The sequence below is a fragment of the Phalacrocorax aristotelis genome, chromosome 9 (genome assembly GCF_949628215.1).
Source record: "Phalacrocorax aristotelis chromosome 9, bGulAri2.1, whole genome shotgun sequence".
Classification (NCBI taxonomy): Eukaryota; Metazoa; Chordata; class Aves; order Suliformes; family Phalacrocoracidae; genus Phalacrocorax; species Phalacrocorax aristotelis.
The window spans coordinates 18,661,137-18,675,680 of record NC_134284.1 but is presented as its reverse complement, the minus strand read 5'-3'; the positions used below and the strand labels follow the sequence as shown (position 1 = coordinate 18,675,680).

The following is a 14,544-nucleotide window of genomic DNA, read 5'->3' as shown; positions in this document are numbered from 1 at the left end:
TTAAAATACTAGAAAGAGCTTAATGCAGCAATAGCTACTTCTGGGTTTGAATCCTGTTCTTCCTGCTAGCAAAATGAGGCTGCATGTACTCAACGGATGTAGATTTGACATAGCACAGCAAAGTCAGTGGAACTATGACAACTTAGACAAGTTGCTCTCTTTTGGCTCCCTGAGAAAGAATAATTTGTTTTCTGCAGCAGTTCAGGCTAAGTAGTTGCAGTGATGCCTTCTCAAAGAGAATGAGACAGTTGTCATTCCCTGTCTCTGTGACAGGAGACAGAAAACTGAGGAAAGCTTACAACTCTGAAGTCACTATTTCTTCCAGTTAGGTGGAATCCTTGAAGACTTTAGATGGCAGCTCTTATATTGGTTGCCCTTTGTTTCTTAATGGCTTTGCACACTGCACAATGGGGCCTCTGGGCACCACAGCTATAAGAAGGAAGACACTTGCTTCAGGACAGAAATTACTGGTTTCCCTTCCAGACAAATACTTCCTTTCATCTGAAGGTATATAAGCAATTTTGTCCTAGTACTGGGAAAATGTAGAAGATTAGATAGTATTAAAACATCAGTTACTTTTGTTGCATTTATAAATGTATAAGCAATACCTGTGTCTGTCAAATACCACACCTGCTTCTAAGGCAGCATGAGCAGCCACTTAAAATGAGTAAGGATCCTACTGCAAATAACATGCTTCAAAGAGCTTTCCTTAGGGTGCTCTGATGACAGGTATTCAAGGAGAGAGACCGAATTTCTAAGAATGATCCCTTCAGTAGCTACACATCCAGCTTTCTTTCTGGTACCCTAATTACTTCTGATAACTATTTTATGCAAGGCTAACAATTCTGGCTGCTCTTGGATAGTGGGAACTGAGACTGCTTCAGGCTTCGTAGACACATCAGCAGAAACATTAGCAGTTTATCTATCGTACAGATCCTGAACTCTTACTGGGATCTTATTACTAATATCAAGAAACAAAGCATGACTTCATTTTGAAGTTAGTTTCTGAAATTAAGTCCTGGTTTTATACTTTCCTATTAAGGAAGTAGGAAAGGAATAGGAAAATCCTGTTTCTGATACTTTACAAGCAATCACAAAAACTTTAATCCAAAAACACTACAAATGTGACCAATGTATCTAAAAAGTGTTTGCCTGAAAAGGCTTTGTGTATATCAACGTCAGCTTTTTGCACGCTAGTAGTTTAGACTTTCTATTGGTATTACAACAAAATCTTTTGACAATGTGGCCTTTGAAATGTTAGTAAATTGATTAAAATCAACTTTTAGAAGTCAAAGCCTTCACCTTGCCATGTCAATACCAACTGCCGGCACATTTCAGTTTGCTGCAAACTTCTTTTTTGCACCGTTTAGGTACAAATCAATGTTCAATCTGCACAGCATGGTAATTTAAAACCAATCTATAACAGCAGTAGTAACAGTTATGCCTATCCTGCAATCCTGTGCGTTGCTGAATGCTGGTGCAGTTGTATTAGTAACTAGAAGGGAAAAACAGCATGGATTGCTGGCAGTTCCTTTTAAGGATTTTTGCTTCTAATGTACAGATCAGAAAAAACCCACACTGATTGTTCCAAAAGTTAATAAACTTTAAGATATAACTTATCATCTGGAAATGCCGGTCAGCTGAAATTGTCACTCTATAGAGCACTTAGAATAGTTACTCATGTATGCAGGAGCCCATTTCGGTAAGTCTTAGCCCTGGCAAGCCTTTCAGAACAAATTTATTTTACTCTCAGTTCTTATATTTGTGCAAATAAATCTAATTAAAAGCCCTAATACTTAGTGGGGTTTCTATTTTAAAAAATAACAAGTTTTTCTTAAAGAACAGAGCTGGTTTTAAATTAAAAAGAATGTAGATTCTTTAATTGTAACTGTATTTATCATGACTCTGAGATTTGTTTTTTTTTTTTTTACCATTACTTTCTTTAGCTACACTGTACTATAACTAAGACTTCCAAATTGTCTACCAGCTACAATTTGGTATAAAAAAAAACTTGTAGGGTTGTGGTAATTTACTGTTGTATTGGTAAATGTACATTTGTTTGAAACTTAGTAATTTCACACATTGTATTGTATGCACTAAGAAATTAGACGGAAACGATAGCAAGCATCTGCTGCTTTTCTCACATGCTGTTGAATCGCAGTAATTCTCCCAGCAACAGTTATTGACTAGTCTCATTTGCAGACAAATCAACACTGGATAGTCTATAAGATAGCTGAGTAAATTACATTAGCCATAGTCAATTTAACACAATTTCTTTTGGTGAGTGTCTTCTGGATTTCTGTAGTTTGTAAATTTAACATAATTCCATTACAAATAGATTTCTATCAGTGAGTATAAACTTCAGTGTATTAGGAAGAACTAAGGAAATATCAGACCTCATGACTACCTGCCCCATGTATATAATGCACACTCGTTGTTCTTCTTCAGGACAAAGTGTCTGGTCATCATTACCCACCTGTGAATAATGGCTGAATACAATGTCACAGTCTACTGATGAAAAAAGTAGCAGCTGAGCTATTTGTGGACAAGTCCTTTCAACTGCTCTGCTCTTACAGCATTTAGCCCATAAAATGGCTTTTAGAAACAGCTCAAGGGGTACAGAAAGTCAGTTATTAAGAATATGTGTTCAAAAGGAAACAAGTCAAGAACAATAATGGATAAGTAATAGTAATTTCTTCAGAGAACTGTTTAATTTTTCATTAAATAAGATGAGAGACTTTTGAATACATTTTCAAGTGTTAAAAAAGCTCAGTTCTGTCCTCTTCTTGCATCCTCACGTTTCTGATAATTGATAGATTACAGATGTATTTACTTTTCATTTGAACCAAGTTCCCAGCACTATTTGTCCAGTTGAATGCACACTGATTAATGATACTTCTCAACTGAAATTGCTGAGGCTTTTTTTTTTCTTTCTATATACTGGCTGAATACTAAACAGAAGATAAACAATAAAACTGCCTTTGCTTCTTAAATAATAATGTGGTTGAGAACAGTACAGACTGTTCCATATCAGCACAGTGACAAAGGAAGGATATTGTCACTACTACTTTTGTGTTTTATTTGCAAAACCGCAGAAACTGGTCTTCCAATTCTACCCATGAAGAAAGCCCATAAGTAGAGGCTTTTCAGTCTATACAGTCACAAACTAATATCCCAGGCTTCCAAGCCTTCCCAGCTCTTTCACCCCATGTCATGCAGAAAATTGCTCTGTTCTGGCTTTTTAAAGAATGTACAACATCACACAGTAGCAGGTAATACAAATGTCTGTACTTTGGAACCATTTCTTCCTCTCTGACTTCACAGAATCACAGAATGGTGGGGGTTGGAAGGGGCCTCTGGAGATCACCTTGTCCAACCCTGCTGCTTGAGCAGGCACACCTAGAGCAGGGGGCACAGGACCGCGTCCAGGGGGGTTTCAAATATTTCCAGAGAAGGAGACTCCACAACCTCTCTGGGCAGCCTGTCCCAATGCTCTGTCACGCCCACAGGAAAGAATTTTTTCCTCATATTCAGGTGGAACTTCCTGCATTCCAATTTGTGCCCATTGCCCCTTGTCCTGTTGTTGGGCACCACTGAAAAAAGAGTCTGGCCCCAAAGATGCAAGAGATGTCAGTAAATGTTCTAATGGGTGACCAAGAAAGATCCAAATCAACTTTTAAATAGTTAACAGATGTGCTGTTTCTCTGCTGAATCCTAAGTGACCAAATTCTTTTCAGGGATAAGCAAGAAAATGAATTAGTGGAATGCCATTGGTAGGAGAGGTGAATAAACAGTGATGTAGCCAACTTTAAGCAGAAGTTAAAGTATTTATTTTTTTAATAAAAATTAATGCAGGTGAGGTTCAAAAGGAAAGGAGGACAGTCTGGAGAATAGAATTATATTGAAAATGGTATAGAAAGGGCAGAAGACAAGAGGAATGAAAGCAAACTGAACAGTAAAAAAAAAAACCTCTTCAGAGATACACATTACATTATAAAGGCACCTTGTACTGTGAAGTATGACAATTTTTTTTTCCTACAAGATGCTACCATTAACCAAACATATTCTCCCTCTCATTACACAATAAATAGTGGTGCCTAAGCTGACACTTCCTTTGCCTATAGATATTTATTCAAATGGCTAGGAAAACTTTTCCTGCAAGACAGTAATTTGGGATTCTCAGCAAGGATTTCAAAATACATGCAGTACAGTTTAAAAACATCTTTCAATTATTTTTCTGAGTGCTTGGAAAATTCCTTGCTTTATCTGAAATTATCTCTCTAGCCTAGAGATCCTGCATGTCCTTAAAGTGTAGGTCACAGGCATGTGTGGTGTCTTATCAAGTGACCCTTTTATTCTTAGTGAACTGAGTTCTCAATAACAAACAACATAAATTTTAATTATTAGTGGTGTAAAACCCAGGCACTTTCTTCATATTCAGTATCAGAATATGTAAATGTATAATTGCTATTTCTCTCTGACATTTCTGACACTGGCACTTACTGTTTCAACCATATTTTGGATTAATAGAGCATTGCAATTCAATCCTCTTAAAAGAATGCTATGCAATAAATTGTGTACAACTATAATCATTTGATACTAGATTAAAAAGCTCCACATAGCAGTATATTTGGAAACGATGCTGATCTATGTCAACAACAAAAAAGTATTTTTTTGTGTGGTATTGACTAACTGGAGAGTTTAACTGCAGATCTAATCACACACCACTTAGTTGTATTGCTGAAAATTCAGTAACTGTTTAGTCAGCTGTGCATTATTGACACAAACAGTTCTTTCAAACAAACTTCAAGCAGAAATTTTGATTCCACTTCACCTGGCTGACTATATCTAACTTAGTAATGAAATATTTTGACACTTTGTTCATCGAATGAATTATTTCCCTGGGTGAACTGCCAAAAAAGTTCTGCAACCTTTATCTATTTCTGGAAGTTTAAACAATATGTACCCAAACCTCACCTTACCCATTCAGTGCAGTAACATATGAAGAACCATAGAGGAAAAATTTTAGATAGGGTAAGAGGGAAACTATATAATTAGGAAACCTTTCGGAGAATAAATGTTATAGACAATCATATGGAATATAGAGTCTTTCTCTTGAGGCCACAAAACACCTCAGCACTATGGAATTAAATTTCTAGAAAAAGTGTACAAAGTCCTATTGATATTTTATTTTTCTGCAGTTTCCTCCAAATACCTTCCCTTTCTATTCACCCAAATGCACAAACAATGACCTCAGTAGTTTAAAATGTCAAATGATGTTCAACTCAATCACTCACTACTTGGTCAGATATTTTCACCTTCTTCTGTGAAAGGACAGTTTTCCATAACTTATTGCTTACTCTCAAGCATCAAGAGCTCTGATCTTTCTAGGCAGTTCAGCTACCTGACATGTAGTTTCAACTACTGCTCAGGGTCCTGTAAATTCTGTTAACATCAAATCATTAGATACAGGGATCTTATGATGTTGATAGATGAGGCACCTAGTTTTAAGCATTAGAAAGTTTTGCTTCTCAAAAAAGAGAGCAATCAGTACCTTGGCATTTGCAAAATATCATCCCTGACTATCACCTCTGTATGAAAGGATTTTTCTCTCTTAAACAACTTTTGATGCTTCACTTCTGCACTCAGATGTGATGTACTACCTGGATTCTTAGTTTAGCATAATACTGACAGGAATAACTGAATAATGCTTATAAAAAACCGAAAATGGAACACAGGAATTACTCACATTTTTTACGTCATTTTCATGGTGAAAAATATACTCGAACAATGCCTGTCAGAAGAATATTTAAAACATTGTCATAGTTAAAGATAAAAACTGATAATATTATTTTAGAGGAATACAAAATCTTGATTATATTAGGCAGAAATTAATTCTTTGTGAAAGCAATCACCGTCACACATCACAATTGCTGACATTTACATTTAATTAAGACTTGAATAGACAAAAACTATAGATGTGCTACATTGTCATTACAGGAAAGCATTTTAATTCTTTATTTGTTGCAAGAGATTAGTGGAATTGTCTCTTTGGTCCTTAAAGTCATTTTGAAAAAAAAAAAAAGGCAGCTATAATTTGAAAGTGAATATAGATTTGAAAAACTGGTACCATTTTAATTACTTTTTAACTGTAAAATTAACAAGTAATCTAACAAAGACTTTTTGCAATGTATAGTTAGGTGCTTATGTAATGCAAAATCTACTTAAACATAGGTTTATTAAGAATGTAAGCTGAGCAAATTTTGCCTTAGGGAAGAAAAAAATCTAAACCCTACAGAATTTTGGGATCTGTAAAGGAAAAACTCTTTTATTTGTAAATCATAGCTGCTAACATTATTGCGCCTCTGAAACTCAAACACACCATCACAATACCGAAGCTTTAAAAAGCTGTGTGCATCAGCTGTGCTGCGGTAACTGCTCAAAAGCCCACAACAATTGCACAGCAATATAACTGCATCTTTCTTTACTCCTGTACAAACCTTGGAGCTGTTCTGCACTAGAATATAGAATAGTATATAACAGGTAATGGGGATGGCATTTTAAGTGAATAAAATTATGTTGAAGGATACTAGATAACTAAATGGAGACTGGAAGCCTCTATTCCCAGAAATGTATTATGGGTGCTAGTAACACAAGGTTCAATTGAGCTGAACCTTGATCTTTTTCTGCATCCAAATTGCAGGTCTGAAGTGCTTCAAGAGAGCAGAATGCTTTTCTAAATTATTATTAATTCTAAAAAACTAAAAGAAAATATTGCCCTGTGAGGAAAGAAAGAACGAGACAGCAGTCTTCTAAGGGCTTCCATGACTCCTCCACCAGCTTTTCTTAGACAAAATTATTAAAATATTTACCTTAAGGAAACTAGAGGATTACTACTGAATTATCATGACTGATGAGGAAAGTAAATGACAACCTACTTTTCTTCTACTTTTGGTCAAAAAAGATGCTCAACAGATGATTAAAAGACATTAAAGAATTATAAATAAAAACACATTTAGAGGGAGATTAGAATAGGTGAATAACAGAAGAATAGAAAATTAGTAGCGGAACATTTCCTCCCCTAGTTCAATAACAGGGAAGCATTCAGTAAAAGTGAGTAAACCTAAAGTGATAAAAAACATGTTTTCTTGACTGGCTTGCACGAGGATTTTACTGCTGTTATCTAGAGGCCCTGACCTTCAAAAGGATTTAAATGACTGAACAGTCACTTGGATATAAATATCTAGAGTTATCTTAATAACTCTATTAAAAATCCACAAGCTAAAAAAGATAAAGCTTCCTGTGTCATCCATAAACCAGCTGCTAACAGATTTACCAGAAGCTCTCTCTGGCGACAGGTGATACCACATGTATCTACTATGGGGTTTCCTGCAACAGTCCTTAACACGGCTGATGCTAGTCAGAGAGAAGCCACGCTCCTGTGTACTTCAAAACATCGGAAGACCTAGTCATGCATTGAAAAGATAGATAATCTTAACTTAAAAAAAGATGCAGTGACTATGTTTTGCAAACACATAAGGAAGAAGTATGGAGAAGGAGTATATACCAACATGAATATGCAGGCTAATTACGTCAATTTAATAGTTGCAAGATTTATCATCTTTTTGCATCTGGCAGCGGTGACAGCTCCAAGAGTTTTAAAACTTTAATCAATGATTCTTAACACAGAGTGCAATCTGCAGTCTTACCTCCTGCTTTGGCTTTAGCCTTAATGCTGTCTTGTTAAAAAAAATTTATAAATCCACGTAGCTCCAAAATTAAACTTAGATATTACATTCTGTGTGAAATGTTAATGTCATAACATGTTAGCTTCATAATACTGACAAGTACGCTTGCTGCCTATGGATGTTTCTATGACCGTTGCTTTACATTTTTTGGCTTACGCTTCTTTTCATACAAAATGGAAGAAAGACAGAGCTACCCCATTGTTCCAGAAAATGCTAATTAAAAACCAAAATCGTTGAAAATATATGTTTCTCATTCCTGAGAGCTGTTGCTGAGAATAAATATTTCATCTGAAAGCTAACCTACCTACTTAAATAGTATACAGAGTTACCACACACAGTTAAAAGCTAGCTGTCTTCAAGAAGAACTAAGCCTAATTTCTTACGGATGTGTCTTGTATTTCTTAATCCTTCCAGGGTTTCTTACATTCTGCCTATTTTACAGACTGTGATGGATTTAGAATAATGTGTGTGCTGGCTGACTGCTGGCAAGGACATAATTGGAAAAAAAGGCCTGCAGTTTTTTCACAACTGATAAAGAACTGACTCGTAACTGCCCTCAGATGATAGTTTGGAAGTCTTTCATTATCTCACCAGACTAGAACATATCATATTTGCTATCTATGCTTCTGCCTAGTTCACTTAAGAGGCCAAGGGACAGAGATATAAGGAGCGGGTAAAAAACTCAGTGCAATCACACAAAATTTACTTCCTTTGAAAACCACATTGAAAAGCAGTGCCCTATATCAGTCTAGATTAGGTTTTAAAAAGCAAAGGAATTTGCTAATCGTTTATGAAAAATTATTAACTATAGTTTTGGACTTGAGGAACTAATTTCCACCAGCAGATTATTAGGTACTGCTAGTGGTTAAGACTGTTAGAAGACTATGTTTCTCAAAATAGACTGAATACATACAGGTTCTCTCAACTCTAGGTTGCTAGCCAAATATAGCTTCTGAGAGTGCGTCTGACAGCCATTTGATACCTTGTGCAAAATGAGTTGTTGGTCTCAGCCCAACAGTTGTTTTTTGTGGACAAAGTATGCACAGAAAACATATTAATCTATACAATTAGCTGGTTGTGCTGGGGAAAGATTCAACTGAAAGGCCACAGAGTGATAAATCATTACACAGCTTTTAGGTCCCTTCCACTCAGAGCTGAAACCTGTAAACTGGCAAATAACCTGGAAAAACCTGTTCTATTGGCAGATAGTCTCAGTTTCAATGGCTGTGAATCAGAAGATCTTAACTGAAAATGAAGAAGAATTCTGAACAAAAAGATGAAATATTTTTATATAAAAATTGTTAATTCATGCCATAAAATCAAAGGGAAAAATCCAAACCAATTGAACACTCTTAGGCCAGGATTGCCATCTATTTGTACACTGAACTGCACTTCTGGATCCTAAGGAGGGTCCTGCTGTGGTTTTTTTCCTCCTGGCTTTTGTTTTTGTTTTTGTTTTTTTTAAGTTGCCCTTCATCACTCCTACACAGTTCAAAGTTATTTACCAATGGAATATTTTATTCTATACAAATGTTTTTCCTAGGTTATACCGTCAACATAACCTCTTCAGATATATTTTCAATTTCAAGTCCAGTAACCACTGTCAAAAGGTAAGTGAAACACTATTTTTCTGAACTTTGCACCTACAACACAGTTCATTGTTTGTATCCCCAATCTCATGTACAGTTACATTAGAATGGTGCCACAAAATAAGAAAAAAAAAAATCACATTAACCAAAATAGTTACATACCTTTGCCAGCTTGGGTTTTTGAGCATATTTTGCTAAATTCAGTCGAGACAGATTTATGAAAGCGCCATCTGGATTTGTTAGCATTGAAGCCTGAGGGGAGAAAGCAATTTTTAAGTGGGAAGATCCCCTACACTTTTCCTGAAAATTTTCAAAATATTAGTAGTATACAAAAAAAAAAAACCAAACCCAAAGCATTTGTAGAGGCATTGCTCTACTGTGCAGTACCGACTCTTCCTACTGAATTTCATCTTTTCTGATAGCCAGGAATTTGTCCTACTGCCATACAGTCCGTGAAAGAGGTTGCATGAATTACCTGCTGGAACTACCTTTTTATTCCATCTCTCCACTATTTCCACAATATGCCTAAGCATGAAGCTTGGACAAACTATTAGATGGACTGAAGATAGTTGGGATACATAACAAAAAAATCTTCAAGAAAGAGTCATAAGGATCAGTTCATACCTGCGATAATAAGAAGATATCACATTTTGCCATTAATGTGTTGTTAACCTGTATTACACATTTGTGCTAGTTGCAGTTTATTAATTTTGCCAATAGAACAGAATAAACTAGTATAGTTTATTTTCCTTATCTTCTGAAGTGACAGACAGACACTGAGATTAGTAATTGTTCTGTAGTAAACTGAAAAACTTGGAGAAGGTTTCAACATACTTATGGTGAAATCATGTCACAGTCTTTTCATGGTCTTCTGAATTGGGAATTTCTGTGAACTTTTGTGAACTTGTGAATTTATGTACTTTTTTTATATAAACAGACTAGCAAACTAAAAAGAAGTAATATTTTCAAACTCTGCTTTGAAGACAATTTAAACAAAAATTTAAAAATGCTCACCTCCTTCAAAGTTGAGTTTAGATGCATCTCTCAGGTCAACTACAATGTCACTGTACCAGATGCTATGACCAAGAGAGACATCGTTCTAAAGAGTCAAGAAACTTACCGTTCCTAGCCTGCCGTATCTCCCAGAAGCACTAGTAATTGGACAAGCTGTGAGAGCTGTTCGAGGTGTTTTTATAGCCTGTTCCATAGTACTTGGCCGTCCACTTTGCGTGCTGGGTCTCACAAATCCTGTAATAGGTCTTCCTGATTGAGTTACTGGCCTGAAGATGTTAAGCACATTATCCTTATGTTGAGTGGTATTTATCGATAGAGAATTTAAACACTTAAGCATTTAATTTTCAGAAGTTAAATTTAGGATTTGCTTATTTGTAACCAGTCACATTTTTTAAAAATAGACAATCACATACCTAACAGCTGGGCTGGGGCCTCCACCTTGGCTAGTTCCAGGGAGTTTCAAAGATGTTCCTGGTCCTAAAAAATACAAGCATTTCTCACTTCACATTGAAATACTATACCCTCGTCCAGGGGACTTAAAAAAATTATTGCGTCTTACAGTAAACTGAAAATTTCTTTGTTCAAACTGAGGGGACATAGCACTAGATGAAGAAAAAAATATTGCACTGTACTACTGATAAATTGTCAGACTATTGCAAGAAACCTGCCACAATGAACATGGTCTTCTCTCTTTTACCCTCCCATTTTCTCCCCATCTCACTTGGGAGGAGTGAGTGAGCAGCTGTGTGGGGCTTAGCTGCCTACCGGGGTTAACCCATGACAATCCTCAAGATCATCTTAGGAGCAGCAGATAGCACTGAAGTAAGAAAGGTTACTGGAACAACAAGATCATGCTAATTCGAAATGGTGTATTTTCTATCTGGGACTAAAATAGCACCCACACTTGAGTAAGTAAACCAAAATCTTCAGCTACAGGGTAGATGGAGAATGATATCTCACATCATTAGACCCATGTAGGATGCCCACCCACAATTTAGGGCACAGTAAAGTTCAAACTTATCCATATCCAAAGGTCATAAATGAAAATACTGAATTGGCTTGAGCCCAGGTGAACACATTTCTGTCTTGACAGTGGATCATTAACTATTACTAGTTCCTGCATGTAGATTTTCCATCACCTTCACTGCGATTTGATTATTGTCAATTTTTCTAACCACCTCAGTGAATGTCTAAGAGATGGTTTTAAAAACTTGGTTAAAAGCAAGAAATGACATCTATACCTTCTGGTCTCTTCAGTTTGTTACCATGTACAGAAAGAAATGAGATTTATGTTGACACAGCCAGTTCTTGACAAATCACTGTTACTCATCTACTTCCTTTCTAGATACTTATGAACTGCTTTTATTCCAAATGTTTCCAAGAACTGAAGTTAAACTGATAGGTAGACAGTTTCCTTCCTTTTCTTTTTTCTCCAAGATAAACTCTAAGTTGGCCCTTTTCCAGTCTTCTCTCTCCCACCCTCAAGCTGTAATTACCTCTGAGATACTACCAGTTCATTGTTTAAGCAAGCTTAGTAGACTTGTCCAAATCGGTAACTTCTAACTCAATCTAAAGACCTTCTAGCTTTTTCAATCCATGCTGAAATCAAACAATTCTGACTCCAGTATTATAGTAGCCACCTGGTTACAGCTGTATTTAAAGTTAAATAATACAAAAAAGGTATTAGCCATTATCTCATTGGTAAAACCAACTGAATTTGTTAAGAGATGTTAAACAAACGACCAAACCTCAGGACTCTCTCTTTTCTGCCTGGCTGCACTTAGGACCTCTGTTGCTTACTTGCTCTTTATAGTCCTATGAATCTTGAATTTTTTACTCCACAACAGAAAGAGAAGACAGTCCATCCAGCAGAGTTTCTGACATAATAACTGGGGCACTATTTTGAGAAATTAGAGAAAGTAGCTTTCAACTTTTTAGGCTAGCTGACAATGAACTAGTCTTCCACTTTATGAGCCTTTTTTTTTAACTATCACAGTAATATTAAAAAAGCTAGGGCATTAAAATCCCTTTCCTGGACACCTTTTTTTAATAACAACAGTTGTTTTGTGCTTTTGGTGTACTGCGAGAATGCTTACAGGATTTAGTTCCCCTGACCTCACCCCAGGCAACTCAGTCCTTACTTTGAGAATCCCAACTGAACTAGCTATGAAGAGGCATCAAGAGGCCACAGCAGTGCATGTGACCACTAACAGAAACAGAATTTAAGAGTGTAATTTCAGCAGTTAGCGATGACTGCAGATGACTCCTTTAACTCCCTAGTTAATGAAATAGCTGCAATTATCCATAATGTCAATTAGCATGAGTTTCTGAAAACTATGTGGTCCAGGTAATGCTTTCAAACAAGATTACAACCTTAGCTGATAAAATTGATGGTGTTAAGAGTCCAAAGGTAACATAATGGGAATTTTCTGTAAAATGATGCTATAGGACATTTTTATTAATAAACAAGACTGATGGAAAATTAACACAGCAAAATTATAAAAGATTTAAAACTGGTGGAAGGCAGATTTCATTATATATGTGTGAAAAGGAACCACAAAAAAAGCAGTTGTTTCCAGTGGACCCTACACAATTTAGTAATTATTTAATAATGCAAGACAGAGCAAAATCATCAAGACAGTTTCATCTGGAAACTGAGATAAGGACAGGTGCAAAATTGAAATCGACACGTAACTGATGCAAAAGGATTTTAACTGCTTAGTAAGCAAAGTACAGACAATATCGGTTGTAATCTGGAAGTTACAAGAACACATTTTTAAGTTTGTAAGCTATAATTATAATGGGGGATGACATCCTAGAAGATTTGCCACAGTAAAAGACCCTGAATCAAGACCAACTATGGCTAACACACTTCAACTGCAAAAGAAAAAGCCCACAGTCAGCAAGCACCCATTTTTATTAAATCATGTGTAGAAGTAGAAGTGATAACAGAATCACAGGATGGTTGAGGTTGGAAGGGACCTCTGGAGGTCATCTGGTCCAACCAGGCTCAAGCAGGTCCACCTAAGGCCATTTGCCAAGGGCCCTGTTACACGGTTTCTGAATATCTCTAAGGAGGGAGACTCTACTACTTCCCTGGGTAACCTGTTCCGGTGCTCAGTCCCCCTCACAGTAAAGTGTTTCCTGATGTTCAGACAGAGCCTCCTCTGTTTCAGTTTATGCCTACTGCCTCTGGTCCCATCACTGGGCACCACTGCAAAGACTGGCTCTTTGCACCCTCCCTAGTGATATCTGTGCTTACCTTTTATATAAAAGTGTAACAGAAAAACATTTCAGATGTATAAAGAAAGTAAAAATCAAGCTGTTGAAGAAAAATGTATTTTCTATGTGTTAGTGGACTGTTGTCTGGACTGGTGACTACAACTGAAAAAGCATGCAGATTAACTAGAAAAAGTTAGGAGGAGAGTTTCAACATTCAACTCAAAAATTAAAAGATATACCTCAGAATGAGAAGACTTTTTTTAGCTTATCAAAGAAAAGATCATTGGATGACTTAATGACTGTTTTAACTATTTACTTTGGAAATACACCTTTGAAAATAAAACTTCATATCAGACAAGATGTACACAAAGAAGCAACAGCTGGAGCTATAGTTGATAATTCTCACTAAAGATATAGCATACACTGATAAACTCTAGCAAATTTAATAATTTACTAAAGACTGCAGGGGTTTCTTTCTCTCTGGAACATTCTTATACTTTCTGAAAATCTATATACTAGCTCAGGCACATTTAGTGGATTTGAAGCACAAATAGCGAAGTCTTATCTCAGTGATTCAGGAGTGCAGGCTATACTATCATAATGATTTTCTTTGGCTTTGAAATCTGTGACACACTTTCCAGAAAGTCACCTTTTTTCAGTTTAATATAGTATGAATGTATTTTTCCAAAATGCCTTATTACTCAATAGTATTAATCTAATTATGTTTTTTCTCTACCACAGGGGGCATAAAATTATAAATTATATTGTTATGCTGTAATTAGATTATCATAATGCATAAACACAATTTAAGTACTGCTTGGCTGTTTGTATGTGACCAAGCATGTAATGACAATTTTAAAAAATGTAATCAGATAGATTTGCAATTGCCTACTTCTATCCAGATGAGAAAAGCTTTTAATGCTTCAAACATTAGTTCTGGCCTATGTCCAGTTCTTCTCTTGAATTCCTTG

The 14,544-nt window shown here is 36.0% G+C and overlaps 1 protein-coding gene across 4 annotated transcripts in view; it reads right to left on the bottom strand.

Moving 5' to 3' along the window:
- The window catches only part of TTC8 (tetratricopeptide repeat domain 8), a 43,323-nt gene that overhangs the window by 15,045 nt on the left and 13,734 nt on the right, over window positions 1-14,544 (bottom strand). For 3 of the 4 annotated variants that reach the window (XM_075103686.1, XM_075103688.1, XM_075103685.1), the window contains 4 exons: window positions 10,765-10,828; window positions 10,458-10,617; window positions 9,500-9,589; window positions 5,750-5,794 (listed from right to left, as the gene is read on the bottom strand). In XM_075103686.1, coding sequence (XP_074959787.1) covers window positions 5,750-5,794; window positions 9,500-9,589; window positions 10,458-10,617; window positions 10,765-10,828 — 359 coding nt within the window. Of the gene's footprint in view, window positions 1-38; window positions 169-5,749; window positions 5,795-9,499; window positions 9,590-10,457; window positions 10,618-10,764; window positions 10,829-14,544 lie in introns of those variants that run through there. The other variant, XM_075103687.1, reaches the window with a different exon arrangement.